At 37.5% G+C, this 20140-nt stretch overlaps 1 protein-coding gene across 7 annotated transcripts in view; it reads right to left on the bottom strand.

Moving 5' to 3' along the window:
• Positions 1-1339: 1339 nt before the first annotated feature.
• The window catches only part of ZFX (zinc finger protein X-linked), a 73843-nt gene continuing 55042 nt past the window's right edge, over positions 1340-20140 (bottom strand). For 5 of the 7 annotated variants that reach the window (XM_049873178.1, XM_049873175.1, XM_049873177.1 and 2 more), the window contains exons 4-8: positions 10922-11071; positions 10571-10714; positions 10037-10189; positions 9360-9500; positions 1341-8538 (exon numbers count right to left, since the gene is read on the bottom strand). In XM_049873178.1, coding sequence (XP_049729135.1) covers positions 7355-8538; positions 9360-9500; positions 10037-10189; positions 10571-10714; positions 10922-11071 — 1772 coding nt within the window. In that variant the 3' untranslated portion in view covers positions 1341-7354. Of the gene's footprint in view, positions 8539-9359; positions 9501-10036; positions 10190-10570; positions 10715-10921; positions 11072-20140 lie in introns of all 7 variants that reach the window. The other 2 variants (XM_049873180.1, XM_049873181.1) reach the window with 2 other exon arrangements.

Consider the following 20140-nt stretch of genomic DNA (forward strand, 5'->3'; position numbering starts at 1 on the left):
ATAAAAATATCAGAAGAAAATCTGGGAATATATTTGTAGAACCTTGGGATAGAAAAGACCCTTTTTAAGCAGGATAGGAAATCCCAGGAGTCACAAAGGAAAAAACAAACATACCTGATTACACGAATATTAAAGTTTTTGTATAATTAAAAGGTAACAAACAAGATAAATCAAAGACTAGGAAAATGTGCAACAAATGTTATTAGAACATTAATAGCCTTAATGTACAAGAGACTCCAAATAGAAAAGGGGGCACAGAATTTGAACAGACAAGTCATCAGAGAGAAAACTCAAAGGGCCATTAGACATGTAAAGGTATTGCTTTACCTCACTAGGAGTCAGGTCAAAGCAAATTGAAACAATGATTTTTTTTTTTTTTTTAACACACCCATAAGATTGGCTATAACACACATATATTGCTGTGGAAGTGTGAATGGCTACAATCCTGCGATCTTCAATATCCAACAAATATTTATTCAGCACCTACTATGCACCCGGCACTAGGTGACCAATGAACAAAACAGAGACAAATCCCTGCACTCCTGGAATTTATATTCTAGCAGAAAAAAATTGGTAATATCTACTAAAAATTTTAAAATAGCATATTTCTTTTCACTTGGCAATCATCTCTTAGGGAAAATTCATTTTACAGAAATCAAAGCACAAGTATGTAAGGATTATATGCGCAAGGACAGGTACTACAGCACTGTTGTAGTGGCAGAAAACTGGAAACAAACTAAATGTCCATCAATAGGGAATGGTTGAATAAATTATGGTAAGTCCAATGTTATTCAGCTATTAAGCAGAATGAGATAGAGCTTGGTCTACTGTCCCTGAGGGATGGACATGATATATTAAGTGACTTGCCATATGTATAATCTCATTTTGGTCAAAAATTTTGAAATCCCCGCAAGCCTTCTCTCACTCTCGTCACATACCTATCTTGTACAGGTTTGTATGAGAACAGAGGAAAGGTGTAGAGGTGCACGCGCGCACACACACACACACACACACACACACACAGTCTGTTAACTATGATTACCTCAAGGAAGCTGGCTTGGGGGAAATGTGGAGATGAGATTGTTAAGTTTGTCTTTTTGTTTTGTCTTGTACATATTACAATAAGATGTATTTTGCTGTTGAAAAATCTAATAAAAATAAAAACTCAGTAAAGACATTTTTAAAAAGATAATGATGTTCTGGGTAATGGAATTGAGGAGGAGGGTACTTCCTTCTTTGTACCATTCTGAATTTTCCAAATTCCCTCCAAAAAGTATGTGGGGAAAAAAAATCCTTTTTTTTTTTAAAGGCAACAAGTAGCTAAGGAAATACACTTGATGTTTGAAAAGAAAATCACTGAACAGAATCGATACTGTGGTTACAAAATATGAAAAATATTTATGTATATGGCCTAAGATGAGAAGAGAACAAAGACAATCCCTTTAATAAAGCAGGTGGCATTGTGGGTGATCTTTTCCCATTGTTGTCATGAAAGCATGCAATAAAAATAACTTGCAAGGTTTCCATCTTTGTGTAGTAATGATTTTACCCTTTATTTTTCCAAAGAAAAACTGAAGCATCCTGCTTTGGGAGAAACAGGGACTACACCTTTGAAGTCTGTCCAACCACCACCTAAAGCGGAAGGAGTAAAAGTCATTAGAGGAAAAACTGAAGCAACAAGCAAGAGTCAAGGGAAACCCCTCACATTTTGCTAGCATGCTAATGCCAGAGGGCAACCCAGAATTGGACTAACCCTAATTTTATTAAGGTGGCATAGTGGCACTCTGCTTGTCTGGGGAGGACACTGCAGGCATTCTCTACTACCCACTCCACTTCTCTAGCAGGAGGCTAACCAGTCTCTTTACAGCTCACTCGGAGGAGGATAAGGTAGGCCCTATGCCTTCGAGTCACTGGCTGCATTAACCAAGGCCTAGACTGGGGGAAAATAGCAGGTAGAATCATTTTGGCTTCCACCTCAGTTGGTGGTCTCTTGTATCTATTTTCAATGTGGTTAGAACCCACAGTGGTGAATGGGTGTGATTAGCCACCTCCCAAACCCCAACAGATGCAATACCCCTACTTACTTCAAATCATCTCAGGCAAAAGGAAACGGATTTTGCATTTAAAGCCAAACACAAACATGAAGGAAAAGCAGAAACTTGTCTCTCTTGGAAAGCAAAATAATATAGGCCTAATTAACTACTCTATTCTAGTCAACATGTTTAGAAATTTCTGTGGTAATGCACATAGCTATATGCCATCTAGAATTTCTAAGCAGGGTTTCTGGCCTTTCAATTATCAGCAGGTCACTATGATGCCAAATCCTTTGTGTCCACCATCACCAGCAATACAAGTAACACAGGAGACCAAGCGGATAGGAAAAACCAAGTAAAGAAAGCAATTCTTGATTCTGCCCTTACTTCAATAATGGACTGAGTATTTCCATCTCAGAGGTCATGAAAATGATTTTAAAATCTGAGTGGGCACAGATGTTATACCTATATGCCACAGTGATACTTTCATTGGTGCTAGAAGTGCTGAACTACTCAAGAGGTGGCATCATTTTCAGCTTCTAATGTGTTGAGGCTTTATTAGTTGTGCAATTTAAGCTTCCTAATTTCCGTACGTGCGTGCGTGCGTGTGTGTGTGCGCGCGCATCTTGCCTATAACCAACACTCCACTAGGGTAACTTAAAACAAAACAGGAATTTATTTACAACAACGGTAAAGATGTCAGAAACAGGAACAATATATAACAAATCCAAGGATTATGTTATGAAAAAGGCAAAGAATATATACACAATGAAACAAAAGATAAAACAAAATCCATAAGGGCAAACTTAATTTTAACCTTACCTAAACAGCTGCAGAAGGTGGCAAAATGGTTTTTTCAAATATGAATTACTTAAGTAACCCTGGGGCAATGAATTAAAAAGACAACACACACACACACACAACCTTTCAACCCTTCTCTTTTACTTGCTCAATTTTCCTCTGATTTACCTTTGAGATATGCAATTTATGCAAGGCCATACAAGATTTAAAGGCCCACCCGTCCAAAAGGACAAACCAAAGGTGTAAATTGTCCAGGCCGTATTTTACCTTCAGTGCTTATTTCAGGTTTTTTGTTTTGTTTTTGAGATTTTGTCATCTACCACACAAAATGTGGCACCAGTATTCTTTTCAGTTCCTCCAATGCTGTAGGACAGTGTTTCCTAAACATGAGAGTGCATCAGAGTCACTTGAAGAACAAGTTAAAACACAGATTGCCAGGCCCCAACCCCCGTCTCTGAGTCAGGTCTGGACTGAGAAGGGAGCATCTGCATTTCTATCAGGTTCCCAGGTGATGCTGATGCTGCCAGTCCCCAGGCCATACTTTGAAAGGCGCTGCTCTGAAATATCATACCTCTAAGATTTTGCAGTGGGTTAAGATTTTGCCTGGTCATAATGTTTGTTCTTAGTGAATCCTAGAATTTGTGGGAAATAAAGTGTTAATCCCAGAGAACAGGACAGCACGTTACCTGACTGGCTGAGACAGATCGCAGGCTTGCTTAGGTGCAATTTGTCAAAAAAAAAAAGTTTTCCAGCAGGTGAGGACAGTGATGTTCACCATGTTCTCCTGATCATTTAACTCTAATTTTAATTTACTATTTCACGTATTAGGCGAACGCTTGTTCCTACATAGCTGAAGAACTGCAGAATTTCATCTTTAAAACCCAGGATGGCTCAAATCTGTATTCTTGTTCTCTTTTGACTCCTGCTAACTTTGATCTAACTTTCGATTTTCACTATGACAATGACCCATTCTCTAGCAAGTCAGCATCTACTACAGCCCTCCAAAGTGGGCACAAAAGAGTAACTCTAGCGCAGGGTCTTCTGCTGTGGAGGTGGTGACAGTCCCTGCTGATTAAATGTGCTGGGGATTTATACTGAAATGAACTTTAGTGCTCTCAAAAACCACTTTATGCATGGGAAATTTATCTCAGGAGAATTGGAGATGCTAATAAACAAACCCTTTAAGAAGATAAAAAGAAAAAAATCAATTTCAAGGACATGCTCATCAAAGGACTCACAATTGCCTCTTTAACGTCTCTAAAATATTACTTGCATATTCACAGGACTGAAATGTTATCAGTACTTGCATATGAGTCACAAAATTCAAAGCAATCAAGCATTTTGCATTCCACTGCTGTATAAAATGAATTAAGAAATGGGGAAATGAAAATAATCCACTGCTTTTGATGTTTATTAGGTTTACAAAAACTGTACATTTTTTTTTTTTTTTTTCTTAAGAAAAAGCATTAACTTAGTACTGGTATCAAATAGACTAAACATTCATTAACAGGAAAATATTCTGATTTTTATTTTTGCACGTTATTCTCAAGTACACAATTACAATAATGTCACACATCCCTATATGATTTTCTTTTTAGGTATTTTCCTTTTTTTTACAAAGTGTACAGAGGGAGGGACATACAATATTTAATAGGATATTTCTACAGAACAATAACTTATATTATGTCCTTGTAAAAATCTGTACCTCTTTAAAACATTTAACTGAAACATCCATTTTTAGCTTTGCTAATCAAAATTGTTTTAAGGATTAAAACTAGGTTGTAACTAATGTCAGTACATAACAGTGACTACAATTTCATTTTCTCTTTATACAGACAAATACGTTTTATCATATTCACTTGACCAAACCCTTAAATACCTTTTAAAGGTTTCAATATTGTGCTTTAAAAAGAAAAAACTGTGTATGATTCCAGACTATGTAAGAGAAATATATAGTGTGTAAAGTGTTGTGTTCTTTATCTTTCAGTTTATTTAAAAAAATATAAATGACCAATTATTTATATGTTCTGTATTAATTTTATAAGATGTTTTAAAATTTTCACTTTCCCTTAAGTGTTTTATTTCAGGGAAAAATTACAATTAAGGGAGATTTTAAAGGTTCTCACAGAAAAAAAACAGAGTTTTCAAGAATAGTGCTTCAGGGCAATGAATTACATAATTGTTACTTAAAAAAAAAAAACAAAAAAAAACAGCATGTTATGGGGGCCAAAAGGGCATAGCCAACCAGTTACTGTCAAGTCGATTCCGACTCATGGCGACCCCATGTGCATCAGACTAGAACTGTGCTCCATAGGGTTTTGAATGGCTGATTTTCGGAAGTAGATGGCCAGGCCTTTCTTCCAAAGCACCTCTGGGTGGACTCAAACCTCCAACCTCTCGGTTAGCAGTCAAGTGCATTAGCCTCACATTAACCATGTACGCCACCCAGGGACTCCTCCAAGAGGGCATAGGTATTCCACAATTCACCCCTCAGCCTTGACTGGCATTTAGGTTGGAGTTCGCACCAGCCCAAGGCACTTGATTTAGAACTAAATCAATCTCTAGCACTTCAGAGGCTTGCCAAACACCACATATTTAGATTTCTAACCCTATAGATATAATTCTTAAATACAAATATCAATGGCAAAGAGAAAGGTGAAAGGTAAAACCTCAACAGCCAGGAGGGGGTGGAGCACCATAATGAAGTGGCAAGGTAGCTATCAAGTGGGAAGAAAAATTTCTAATCTCCCGATGTGCCGGATACATACGTGCCAATAGCCAAAATAAGGAACCCCAAACAGTGTTTTCTGTTCTCCAAGATTCATCACAACATAATCAAACTGCCTAAGCATATTACGAAACCTAATTAACTGAATTCACCTTAAGAATTTATGACTCTGACTCAATTTGTTTAAAAAAAAAATCCATAACCCCAATTCAATCTGTTAAAAAAATTTATGACTCTGATTCAGACAATCTGTTTTAAAAAAGTCAACTCTCAGTGAAAAACAAAAATTGTGAAAGACTTGGTGATATTCCAAATAAGGCCTCAGATTTTTGTTATACACTTAAAACACACCTTTATCTTCTAATCAAAGCCAACTCGAGGGTTAAGTTTTTTAAAGTTTGCTAACTGTCTAAGAAATAACAATGCAGGCTGAACGCGCCAAGTAAATCTTCATTAGCACCCATTCTCTGTTACCTGGAGCTGTTGCTTCCTCTCAGTCCCCTCACTTGGTGAGACACAAAGTTCTCTCCCGGGCTTCTCGGAAACACCAAGGGAGTTGTGTCTGGATACTCACTAGCTTTTCAGAAAAATATAAAGGCATGAAGCTGAAATTGTATGAAAACATTCTATCTAGAATCAATTTCTATTTTTCAATTACCAAAGATAATTAAAGGAAAATACTTTTACTCTTTAAAAATACTAGTGTCCTTACTTTCCTTCTAAGTCTTCACCTGAGTAGTCTCTCTGAAGAGCATAATGTACACAATGCTCTCTCATGCATCCCTGGATCTTTCACGTTATTGTAAATTTAATACTTTTCATTATAGATTTTAAACAACTACTACTTGGGGTTGTGTGTATAAATATGTAAAATAAGCAATACACACAGATACATGTTATATATATGTGTATTTATATATAATTCAGGGTACATTTACATATATAAAGTTGCAAAAGATCCTATGAGCCACGAATTACCTCTAGGAGATTCCAAAATTCAGTCCTCAGTAAGTCTCATTGGTAGCACACAACCATTCCAAGACAAAGCAGCACAGATAGAATAATAAAAATACAACAGGATCGAGCAAAATTTATCAATAAGGTTTTCTAAACGTTTGCTATCCTGACAAAAGATGCGAATACTCCAAAGAAAGCCAAAGGAAGTATATTTTGTCTGCTAAACAAAATGAAAATTAAACACGAACCCAGCCAGTTCTTCACTCAGTAATGCTAGGGACACAAAAGCTTGAATGGAAACTTTCATTGTCATGTGATCTGAAAATATTACGCAAGACAAGTAAATGACTTCCATGTTATGATCATTAGACCCGACCGTAAAATCTCCCGTTTGTATTAGTAGATGTCTCTGACGATTTTATTGTGAGAAATTTGTGGAAAAAATGAGTCAACATGAAATACTTGCAGAGTTACCAATCTAAAGTTACCTTAAGTTAAATGGTCTTAGAAGAGTACCATCAAGGTAAGCAAGGTAAATATTTAAATAAATATAAAACTTCTAAGATAGAAAAATTCAGTATAGAATCAGGGATTACTTTATTAAAAGCAACTTGCTTGTTGCTGTTTTTCCCCATTTATTAAACAAACTGAATAGAATTCAGAACACACTATTGAACAAACTGTAAAAAAAAAAAAAAGGTCAACTAGAAGCAATAATTCTATTTATACACAGCATAAATCAATATACAGTATTGTATGTGAACGAGACCGATTGGCTTTAAAATGAATTTCAGCTTCAAGGCCAGTATCTTTACAAAAGTCTGTAGAAGCATGGTTAGGGCAGGCCAACTTCTTTATGATGTCTCATTATGTGCTGGTTCTTTTCTGAAGGTCTCCGGAACCCTTTCTTGCAGTACTCACAACGGTGAGGATAGTCTTTCGTATGAATGGAAATAACGTGCCGTTTAAAGCCTGAGGCATCCGTAGTGCTATACTCACAGTACTCACACTGATACACTTTCCTGCCACTGTGGGTCTTCATATGCTTCTTAAGCTCATTCTGTTGCCTAAATCCCTTTCTACATCTCTTACACCTAAATGGAAGATCCTTTGTGTGGACTGAGAGAATGTGGCGACTTAGAACAAATGGGTCTGCAATCTTAAAGTCACAATGTCTACACTGGTGCATTTTTTTACCCTTGTGGGCAGCCACATGTTTCTTGAGTTCTGAAGGCCTGTGAAAGCCCTTATCACACATGTCACACTTGTGGGGGTAGTCCTTCGTGTGAACTGAAATTATGTGTCGTTTCAAATCGCTTGAGTTCGAACTCTTGTGGTCGCAATGCAAACACTGGTGTGTTTTGCTTTCTTGGTGGATAATAGCATGTTGCTGCACCTCTTTGGTATCCGAGAAAGTCAGAAGACAAATGTCACACTTGAATGGCATCTCTTTACTATGCTTAGTTTTTACATGAGTTTTCAAGTTAGAAGAGTCTGCAGACCTATATTCGCAGTACTGGCATTGGTAGGGTTTCTCCCCGGTGTGGATTCGCATGTGCTTTTTCAGCTCTGAAGGGTGACGAAAACCTTTACCGCACTCCACACAAATATGAGGAAAGTTCTTGCTATGGACTGCCAAAAGGTGGCGATTCAATAGCCCCTGCTCAGCTGTCTCGTATTCACAGAATTTACACTTGTGCATTTTGTTGGCTCCCTTTTCCTTATGCACCATTTTGTGAGTAAACAAAGCCCCAGTGTGAGAGAAATGCTTCCCACACTCATCGCATTCAATGGCCTTCTCGGCCTTGCTGGTCAGCTTGTGGCTCTCTAGGTGGTTGTGTAAACTTATCTTCTTGTTGGTAGTGTAATCACAGTCAGTACAGCGGTATTTCTTCTTGGTAAGATGTTCAGGGTGGTTTTTCATGTGCCGTTTCAAGAAGCCTCTCGACTTAAACTTCTTCCCACAAATCATGCAAGGATAGACAGTCAAGGGATGTCCATCAGGGCCAATAATTATTGCTAACAAAAGGAAAAGAAAGGCGCATGAGGGATCAAAGTTCTGGTTTTTCTTCTTAAAGAATTTAAATTGTGTGTCCTGAACCTAAATTATGCCATTTGCTACTTAACTTTCCTTTTACCATTTTTCAACATAAGAGATATAGTCACCTAGTCATAAAGAGAACCTGGTCTGGAAACTTCATTCAGCACTACTGTACCGATCTCACTCCCTCTAGTTTAAAAAAAGAAGTGAATAAATACGCAACTTCTATCAACTAGTGACTGAAGCTATATCAATCTATGGAAAATTATTCATAAAAATAAAGTTTGGTTATCAAGTTTTTGCTTTGGCTATTGCAAAAATCTTAAGTTATGTTTATTTACACTAAGGTCTAAAATATACCTATATAATTCTAATATGCAAATTGATATACAAGAATAGAGAGGACTATGTCATATGACCTGAAGTACTTGTCCTGCTGTTGCATAAATTATGCCTGCTTAATGCTAATATAATTAGATTCTTCAAATACATTTAGTTTTTTTTTTTAAAGTTAATACTTGTAAACATATTGAGGGATTTCTTTTCATTTCCACTTATAATCACCTAAGTTAAAAAAAATTTTTTCATTCACGTTTGATCCATCTTCTGTTTCTTTTTACCCAAGGAAATCATTCATGAATATCACTGAATTCTTAAAATTTTATGTTCAAATTCAATATACAAAACTACCTGAGGTCTAGCAGCTAAAACGCCATCACAACACCTCTGTGGATACATACTAGAGTTCAATCTGGGAGCTGGCAGAGAACGCTGTGCTGTGGAACTCGTGAGCCCTCACCTGTTTGGTACTGCCTGGAATCAGGTCTTCTCCTTTTCTTTGGTTTTTGTTTAGCCAGTCTGCCGAGCCCAGCAGACTCATCTATGTGCAAGAGGGCACTTGCAGTGCCATTCCGGTTTTCAATTCCATCAGAATTATTACCTAACAATGCGCATTAGAAAACAAAATTATACAGTATTATAAATGATAAAGAATTAGGGATTCTTTATTAACTACAACAATGAAAAATAAGCCATGATACTCATGAATGACAGAAATGTCCCATTCTAGGTAATGGGTCTTATGAGCACGTTTAAAGCACGATCGTAGGAAATGCCTAGCTCCAAATCTAAAAAATACACGTCAGTATTCTGCTCCATGGACTCCCTTGGTGTCTCCCAAAATTGTAAAGTCATGGGCCAGATATAATCAAGATGAAAAGTTTCAGCTTGAAAGCCTGTGTACTTCTTGCAGTACTTCCTTCTATGTAATATACACATGAAGGAAATGCCTGTTCAAAATAAAGATAAAAAGTAGACTTTATAATCTTCCTCTACTCTTGTTTAAATCAAATAACCCTTAACAGGCTACTGGTAGTTCAGATTTCTGAAACCTAAGACCACAGAAACAGTTTTCAAATCATAAATTCACATTTAAGAGCCAAGCAATGCAAGCCTAAGAATTGCTACGTGACTTACCATACGCGGCTGCCCATGCTATTGGCATGAAGGTTTTGATCTCACTGTCGTCCATTTGCTGTTCGTGTGCAGCAGCTGCTGCGGCGGCGGCGGCAGCATCCTCCTCTCCTACGATCACTTCCATATAAACTTCGTCAGCGATTTCGGCAACATCTATGTGGAAAATTATAAAAGCTTTTGTGACAAGGTTTACAGATCACAAGAAAGATATTTTGATTTGAATTCCATTAAGAGACAAATAGAAAGAACCTTCAAATGTCACATACCTAGAACATTGCTTTCATAGGGTAAAAACTCAAATATTTGTTGAATGAACCATTCATTTCTTGACTTACCATAATTTATTTTTAAAGCAATGGTCTAAACACACATAAAGAGTCACTGATGCTTTCCCTTTGTATAGGGCAGCATAATAATCTCTACAGTAATGCTATCTGGTTCCTTCAAATATTAGTTGCATTTACAAGAAAAAAAGAGAGAGAGAGCGCTTACAAAAACATAAAATTTTCTCCCACAAAAAGGCCACCTACTTACTTAAATCTTCATCTTCTTGTTGAGAGTCATTTACAGTCATATAAACCATCTTTTCCCTTGGGACACGAATACTGCTGTTCTGATCAAGTAGTTCAACTCCGTGATCATTCTCAGGCTCACTCTCCACAATGTCTACTGTTCCACCTATCAGGGAAGAAGTCATGTGAAAACTTCATTTCCATCTATTTCACTTATTACTTTCTACATACTTCTGTGTTACTACATCGGAATTCCTTTTTAAAAGTTATCTTCAGAAAACATTTCAAATGTCTCAATCGAAGTAACTCAAAAAAGTAATCAGGTTAAAGAATCTGGATCAGGATATATAATAGGCTGAAGGGTTCCTCTTACCTAAGTCATCCTCCCCAGGGTCAGCTTTAAAAATGTAGACCTTGATGACTTCAGGACAAGTGCCATCCACTTTACAAGGATCAATTTCTGACTCTGCATCCATGGTCATTCCAGAGGAACCATCGTGTTCTATTTTGCCAGCATCATCCACTAAAAAGGCAGGAAATAAATAAATCACAAATAACAACTGCATATGGTCACATAAAATGTTACCATTTTCAAAAGTCCTTTTTATAATCTCTAATCTGACTCACATAAAATTGGGAAATATTACCTAGACAAGTAAAAGTAAGATTCAATAAATATATTTCTAAAGATTTCCAAAAATGAAGTTGACATTAAGGCAAAAGACACTCCACACAGAAAAAAAAACCCATGTTAGTCCAGAAAGCTAGTGAAAGCAATGCAAGAATATAGTTTTTACTAATCCACAAGGTAATAAAAATATTAAAAATATTCTTCTAATAGTTAAAAGTGAAGATGTTGGAAAGAATGCCCTAGTAGTAAAATGTGGAAACCAAGGTCTTAATATAAATATTTTATAAGCACTACTTCATGGTCACCACTCTGGAATATTATTTGATTGAATTTATTTCCAGAACAGTACATTTGAAAATAATCAAAATAAAATAGCAAGAAAGGTACACTTCAATAAGATGGCCAATGTAAATTCGAATTCAATCTGTTTAAATTTAAAACTACACACCCGTATGACAATAGTAAGTTTATGTCCTTGCTGGCAAATGCAGGATTTATAAATTCAAACCTATGTCCCACTGCTCTCCTACAAAAAGGTAGCCTATATTACGTTAGGAAACCCTGGTGGTGTAGTGGTTAAGTGCTACGGCTGCTAACCAAAGGGTCGGCAGTTCAAGTCTGCCAGGCGCTCCTTAGAAACTCTATGGGGCAGTTCTACTCTGTCCTATAGGGTCGCTATGAGTCAGAATCGACTTGATGGCACTGGGTTTGGTTTTGGGTTTGGTATATTATGTAAAAAAAAAAAAATCACTCTTAACAACAGAGGTACACATGATTTCCAGTGGCAGAAACTCAGGGGATATACAACAAACATTACAAATTTTAAGATTTATAAAACAGTCAAGGAAGTAAGTGTGGTATTATGCCTAGGAGATAAAAGACAGTAATAAACAAGAAAAACACTGTCTTTAAAGAGACTGCACTTAAATAAATACCAAAAATATAATGCCCATATAATATAACCTGATATTACACGGTGCTTGTGGTAATCCACTGCTATCTATAGCACAACAGAAAGTGTGGCAAAGACTAATGCAAACTTAGCAATCTAGCTAAATTTTACAGTATAATTTATTGCAAAAGTTGTTATTTACCAGTGTTGAACCCCCTCAAGAAACACTGATGGAATGTTCTCTCTGCTGCTCGGCCCAGCTGGCCTGTCTAGCATAGCTGAAGGCCAAGCAGAGGGGAGAGGGATGAGCCCCAGAAAAGAAGTTTCATTTAGCTTGTCTTCAATGCCCTCATCAAGCTTTTTCGTTACCCCTTTTCCCTTTGAGTTGCCTTTCTGATATCCCCCTTGCTAGATATATTTTCTTTTCCTTTTGGTTGGACATTTTATGTCCTATTCAATTCAACAAACAATGAATCTTAACTATATATTGGATAAATATGAAAAAGTCATGAACTCAAGAAGTTCACAGTCTACAGGAAAAGCAAACAAGTAAACAAATGATTATTTTAAAATATAGTAATAACACAGCTACTACATATTAAGTGGTACAGTATTACCTACATTTTACAATAGAGCAAACTGAAAGTTTAGAGAGGTTGAGTAACTTATCTGGAGCCACAGAGAATTCAAATCCCAATCCATGTGACTTCCATTTAGAGTTCGTCAACCTCTGGGGTTTTGGAGAATGTATTCCATGAGGTTTAAGTTGTTAGAAGCAATGGCGATTTTTGAAAAAAAAAAAAAAAAGAATAAACAGTAACCAAAACAGCCTGGTACTGGTATAACAATAGACACACAGACCAACAGAATAAAACTGAGAATCCAGAAATAAACCCACACATCTATGGTCAACTGATTTTTTACAAAGTGCTAAGTCCGTTCAATGGGGAAAGAAGAGTCTCTTCAATAAATGGTGCCAGGAAAACTGGATTTCCACATGCAGAAAAATGAAACACGATCTGTGCCTCATACCATACACTAAAATCAATACAAAATGAACTAAGGACTTAAATGTGCAAACTAAAACCATAAAATTCTTAGAAGAAAATACAGGAGCTACGCTGTCAGGCCTAGCTTTTAACGATGGATTATCTAATACAATAACAAAAGCACAAACAGCAAAAGACAAATAAATGGGACCTCATAAAAATTAAAAACTCTTGTTCATCAAAAGACTTTACCAAAAAAGTGAAAAGACAAGCTACAGACTGGGGAAATATCTTCAGAAACCATTTATCTGAGAAGAATCTAATAACCAATATATATATACATAACTTCAACAGCTTAAAAACAAAAAGACAAAAAACCCAATCATAAAATGAGCAAAGGACTTGAATAGACATTTCCTCAAAGAGGACATTCAAATGGCCATCAAACACATGAAAAGATGCTCAGAGTCATTAGCCATCAGAGAGATACAAATCAAAACCACAATGAGATACTATTTCACTCCCACCAGGATGGATAAATGAAGATAATTCAAAAACAGCTGCAGCACTACATCAACAGGGAACTGCCAGAAATTCAAGCCAGATTCAGAAGGGGACGTGGAACAAGGGATATCACTGTTGATGTCAGATGGATCTTGGCTGAAAGCAGAGAATACCAGAAAGATGTTTACCTGTGTTTTATTGACTATGTAAAGGCATTCAACTGTGTGGATCATAAGAAATTAAGGATAACATTGTGAAGAATGATAATTCCAGAGCACTTAATTGTGCTCACGCGGAATTTGTACACAGACCAAGAGACAGTCGTTCAAACAGAACTAGAGGATACTGCATGGTTTTAAACCAGGAAAGGTGTCCATCAGGGTTCTATCTATTCATATGATGTACTCATACTGCACGCCAAGCAAATAATCCAAAAACCTGGACTATATGAAGAAGAACGTGGCATCAGGACTGGAGGAAGACTCATTAACACCCTGCAATATGCAGATGACACAATCTTGCTTGCTGAAAGCAAAGCAGACTTGAGGCACTTACTGATGAATATCAAAGCTTACAGCCTTCAGCCATGGATTACACCTCAAAACGTAAAGAAAACAAAAATCCTCACAACTGGACCAATAAGCAACATCATGATAAACGGAGAAAATAAGTTGTCCAGGATTTCATTTTACTTGGATCCACAATCAACGCCCATGGAAGCAGCAGTCAAGAAATCAAACAATGTATTGCATTGGTCAAATCCGCTGCAAAAGGCCTCTAAAGTGTTAAAGACGCAAAGATGTCACTTTGAGGACTAAAGATGTCTGACCCAAGCCATGGTATTTTCAATTGCCTCATATGCATGTGAAAGCTGGACAATGAATAAGGAAGGCCAAAGAAGAACTGATGCATCTGACTTATGGTGCTGGCGAAGAATATTGAATATACCATGGACTGCCAGAAAAACGAACAAGTCTGTCTTGGAAGAAGTACAGCCAGAAAGCTCTTTGGAAGCAAGGATGGCAAGACTTCATCTTACGTACTGTGGATATGTTATCAGGAGGGACCAATCCCTGGAAAGACACATCATGATTGGTAAAGGAGAGGGTCAGCGAAAGAGAGGAAGACACTCTGCAAAACGGACTGACACAGTGGCTACAACAATGGGCTCAAACAGCAATGACTGTGAGGATGGAGCAGGGGCAGCGTTTCGTTCTGTTGTACACAGGGTCACTATGAGTCGGAAGCAACTCCACGGCACCTAACAACAACAACATGATGGCTAAGATTAAAAGAAAATAACAAATGTTGGCAAGTATATGGGAAATTGGAATCCTTATCCATTGTTGGTGGGAATGCAAAATGGTACAACCATTTGTGGAAAAACAGTGTGGTACTTCCTAAAAAAAAACTAAAAATAGAACTACCAAATGACCAGCAATTCCACTCCTAGGTGTATACCCAAAAGACTTGAAAATAGAGACTCAAACAGAGACTTGTATACCAAAATTCATTGCAGCACTATTCACAGTAACCAAAAGGTGGAAACAACTAAAATGCCCATCAACAGATGAATGAATAAACAAAATGTGGTACATACAGTGGAATACTACTCAGTAGTCAGCCATCAGAATCTCTTAGGAAATTTAAAAAACATAGGCCCCAGCCCAGCAGTTCCATAGAATTAGAATCTGGAGGGGAGGAGCATGGTAGGGAGATAGGTAGGTAGGCAGGTACATAGGTGCATACATAGGTTGATTTAGAGGCACCCTGCCCCCAGGGTTCTGATAAGAGGTTTGAGAACCTCTGCTGTAGGTGCTAGGAGGCTTATAAGCAGAGCAGTGGCATGGTCAGGTTGGCATTTTAGTTATACCATCCTGCTGACCTTGAGAAAGGTGGACTGGAAGGGATCAGGCCACAAAGCAGGATACTACTTTTGATACCAGTTGCAAAAATTCAGGTAACAGACGATGAGGCCTTGAACCAGGAGAAAGGTAGTACAGATGGGGAAGAAGGCTGGACTTGAGTCATAGTTTGGGACTAAAACTGAGCAGGACTTACTTGGTGGCCGACTGCAAACTGAACATGACGAAGAAGTCGAGGATAACCTTAGAGTTTCTGATTTAGGTGACTGAGTGGCTGGGGTTAGAAATACAGGAAGAGAAATGAAGGGATCTCTTTTGTCTAGTTGATAACAAATACTCAAGTATGCTCAGTCTGTGGGAGAAAATATAATAGAAAGTGAGAGGCTGGGACCGGAAGACATGGTGAAATTACCAGATGAAGATTTCAGAAGAGAAGGGAGAGGATGAAACTAGGAGCAAAGATGAAGGAATTTTCCTTTCTAGGAGGAGAAACATGCTACCCTCTGAGACTTGAGGCAGTAAATATGGGTAGGAATGTGTCTAGGGAAGAGGGGAAGGTTGGAATGTAAAAAGTTGGAGGAGTTCATGGCTGGTGGCTTAGCCATATATTTGAAGTAGAAGGCAAGGACTTGAGTTAACAGTTAGGAGAGCAGATTAGGTTAAGAGCTTGAAAAGCTTGAGAAATGAGCTGATCCAGGACAAGCTTAATGATATCAGTGTTCAAAAAGACCATCTGCTTAAACCCTTTGCAGAGTGTATGGAGTCAGACTGATAAACAAAAACCCACTGCCGTCTAGTAGATTCCGACTCACAGCGACCCTATAGGATAGAGTAGAATTGCCCCATAGGGTTTCCAAAGCTGTAATCTATGGAAGCAGACTGCCATATCTTTCTTCCCTGGAGAGGCTAGTGGGTTCGAACTGCTGACCTTTCAGTTAGCAGCTGAGCGCTTAACCAATATGCCACAGGGCTCCGAGAAACAAAAAAAAAAATTAAATCAATCAACACTATTTAGCTATTATTTATTTAAACAAAGTTGTCTTCCTGAACTCTGAACATAACTACCTAAATTAAAGTATCTTGAATAAGCTTTATAAAAAAAAATTTTTTGGGGGGGGTAATTATGTCCTTATTTCTGTCCTAATGTGTACTTACCCTTTTTCAAAGCTAAATATTTTTATGACACACCCAGCTGACTGAGCCAAGGTTATTTTCTTAAAAGTGGTTTTGGAATTTGAAACTGAGGTAGCATTAGGATGGAGGTCTCAGCAAATCAGGCGGGAGAGTCCAAGAATAAATCTGTAATGTCTTCAGAGAACTCATCTCTGAATAGTTTAATATTGTTGATGAAACAAGTCTCTTCTGGCAAGCTTTGTCAAAATTAATTCTAACAGGTACTGGAAAATCAAACGTCCTTGTGTTTACAGATAACAAGGTCAGGCTAGCTGTTTTTGCATATGTTGGTTTGTGGGTACCTATAAAATAATTTTTTTTATAAAATAAAACCTTTGATGACTGGGAAATCTAATCATTTTGGAGTTCGCAAAATGTCATGGATTTACCTGTAACTTGGAGTAAAAGACTTTTTTGTCTGTTTTCATACATGTGTGGGAAAACACATTTCAAATATGCAGGCCCACCTGAGATGAGCAAAGCTACTCTATTTTTAGACGGAAGTAGAATTCACCTTCAGAATTTCACCTTGAGAATTCACCCCACTAACTCAACCTACACCAATTATTCTGAATATGAAATATTACAAAAGTGATTTACTTTAAAAAAAAAAAAACAACTTTGATAGTCCTGTTAAGTACTCTAAATCTGCAATTTTAAAAACTACCAGTAAAAATGAATTTTAAAAACAGACAAAGAAGGCTTGGATAACATTGAGTCATCATACGTATGATTTCTGCCTAAGTGCCTTCTTCTAATGTAGTAATGAAGAACTAGTGCTTTAGAATAAGGCCTCTCCAAAATAGAAGAGCATAATTTCTGGAAATTAAGACTACTTCTAATAATAACTACCATTTGCATGGCATTTTGCAATTTCCTTTGCATTTCTATGTATTTTTATCTCATTTGATTCTCATCTATTCAAGATAAAGAAATAAAGGCTCTGAGATGGTATGTGACTTTACTCAAAGTCAGCGAGAGGTGGAGAAGGCAAGGAGGGGATGCCTGTCTTTGGAATCCAGACCCTTATTCTCACCGGTTGATTTTAAAGAAATGGATGTCCATTGTATAAAATTTAGGCTATAAAAAAGAAACTACCAATAATCTCACCACCTAGAGATAACCTCCAATGTTAGTAAATGACCTTCCCATTTTTTCCTATTCTTTTTAAAAAAGTAAAATTGGCATCGCATTGTAATGTAGTTTCCCCAAGCCTTATACAACAATAATCTTTCCATCTCATCCAGCATTTTTAAACTTCAAGACTGAAGTGAAAATCTGATTTAACAACAATCTCATTAGTCACAGAAAAACTTGAGAACTGCAAAATATAGGCGTACACTACACTGCTTCAAGGAAGTTTCAGCATAACCCCCGAAGACTAAAAATTAGGGGATGGTTATTTGCATTGCTAATAGACATTGTGGTGTCTAAAAATATGGTTCATTAAGATTTCAGAAAACTCAGTAGTTTCTGAAAATAAAACTTACTAGGGGGTTGAGAAGAGAGAGACACCACTTCAAGTGAATTGTTTGTTAAAGGAATGCTAATCTAATAAAAAAAAATAGCAAAACGGAGCTGGTTCTGATTTTATACATATGGAAGATCATTCCATGGGGAACAAATATAACATTGACCAATGATGGTGGCGATGGATGGCAATGATGACAACTGACATTTATGGACCACATGCCAAGCACAATTATAAACCCATAAGAGGTACCATTTACTCCTCACAACAACCTTATGAAACAGATAATATTATTGCCTTTTTATTCTCACCTCCCTAACTTCTAACAAACCTCATTATAATTTTGCCAAGATAAACCTCCTCCAGGAACATAATAATTGCCTCCTATTTGATCTCTGTCTCCCCTGGTTTTCCACACCAAACATCCTCAGACACTGTCACCAGTCAGCCTTCCTAAAACAAAGATCCAGTCACCTTACTCTCTAGCACAGAATGTGCCCCCATTTCCTACCACGTAAAATACAAATGACACAGTCCAGCAATCGACCTCCGTCTAAACTGCCTTCACAGTCTTGTCTCCCTCAGGACTCCCACACTACTCCGTGTGCCCTAGGCTGAAACAATACATTTTATTTCCATTCCTTTATGCTCCTTCAGCTTTGCTTTAAAAAAGGACTGCTTCTTGTAGACATGAAACAGAAACCCTGGTGGCGTAGTGGTTAAGTGCTATGGCTGCTAACCAAAGGGTTGGCAGTTCGAATCTGCCAGGTGCTCCTTGGAAACTCTATGGGACAGTTCTACTCTGTCCTATAGGGTCGCTATGAGTCGGAATCAACTCGACAGCACTGGGTTTGGTTTTGGTTTTTGGTATTATTAAGTGTTTAAAAATGTATTATTACAACGTGCTCAAAATCCATCACTCAGAACTATCAACAGAATTTTACCGAACATTATTCAGATATTTCTCTATATGTGAATACAAATAAAAGAATGCAAAGAATGAATAGAACCTTTTAATGAAAATTAGATATTATAATATTCTATCTTTAAACAAAAATTATTATACTGAAATTTACTTAAACTTAACAACAACTTTAATTTTCAAGTCAATCTCTTTCCCTTGCATATGCTTCATTCCCTTACCCAATCCCTCTTTTCTTTCCTCACAGTAGCTTGGCAGAACCACAAACTTGGTTAAATACAATTTTTGCCTCTGCAGGAGCACCTATGCAGCTAAAACTGGTTGAAAACACACACACACACACACATACAGAGTGATGGTTCCACTTTAAATTCATGAACCTGGAGTAGACCTTTCTGCTACTTTCCTATTCTATATTCCACATTCTCCTCTCTCCTCAAATCTCCAATCCCACCTCCCTATCCTGGCTCTCAGTTGGTGACCTTACTTCCTACTTCACTGAGAATTAAGACCATTAAAAGGGAAAATCTACTGCCCTCCTACTACCAACTAAACACACAAATTTTGCGTCCCTGCCTACTACCATAGACAAACCATTGTGCTACCTAGAGCCAACCCCTCCACTTGAGCATGAGATTCTACCCCATCTTTATTGCTCTAACCCCTCTCCCCCTTTTCCCCCTGCATCAATTTATGTCCCTCTTCTGGACCATTCTCATCAGCACACAAACAACTGTTCTTTCTCCCCACTTTAAAAAAAAAAACTCTGGATCCCATTTCTCTGGCCAGGTACTTTTCCATTTCTCCAATTCCTCTCATTCCACATCCTCTAAATTTGTTTCAGTCAGGTTTTTGCAGATGTCTTCACCAGAATTCCCAGCCTTCCTTTGACTTGACCTGGCAGCAGCCTTTCATACAGATGCTCCCTCCCTCCTCCGATTCACTTTCCTTGCGTGGCTTCCAAGACCCAACACTGCTCTTGGTTTCTTCCTACCTCACTGGTCACTCCTCCTCAATCCTTTGCTGGTGACTTCTCTTACCTCTTACTGTTCTACAGCCCAGGGCTTAGTCCTTGGTCTTCTCTCCTGTGTCTACAATCACTCCTTTGGTGATCTCATTCTGTCTTATGGCTTAAATTTTATCTG

Source organism: Elephas maximus, chromosome X (genome assembly GCF_024166365.1).
Source record: "Elephas maximus indicus isolate mEleMax1 chromosome X, mEleMax1 primary haplotype, whole genome shotgun sequence".
Classification (NCBI taxonomy): Eukaryota; Metazoa; Chordata; class Mammalia; order Proboscidea; family Elephantidae; genus Elephas; species Elephas maximus.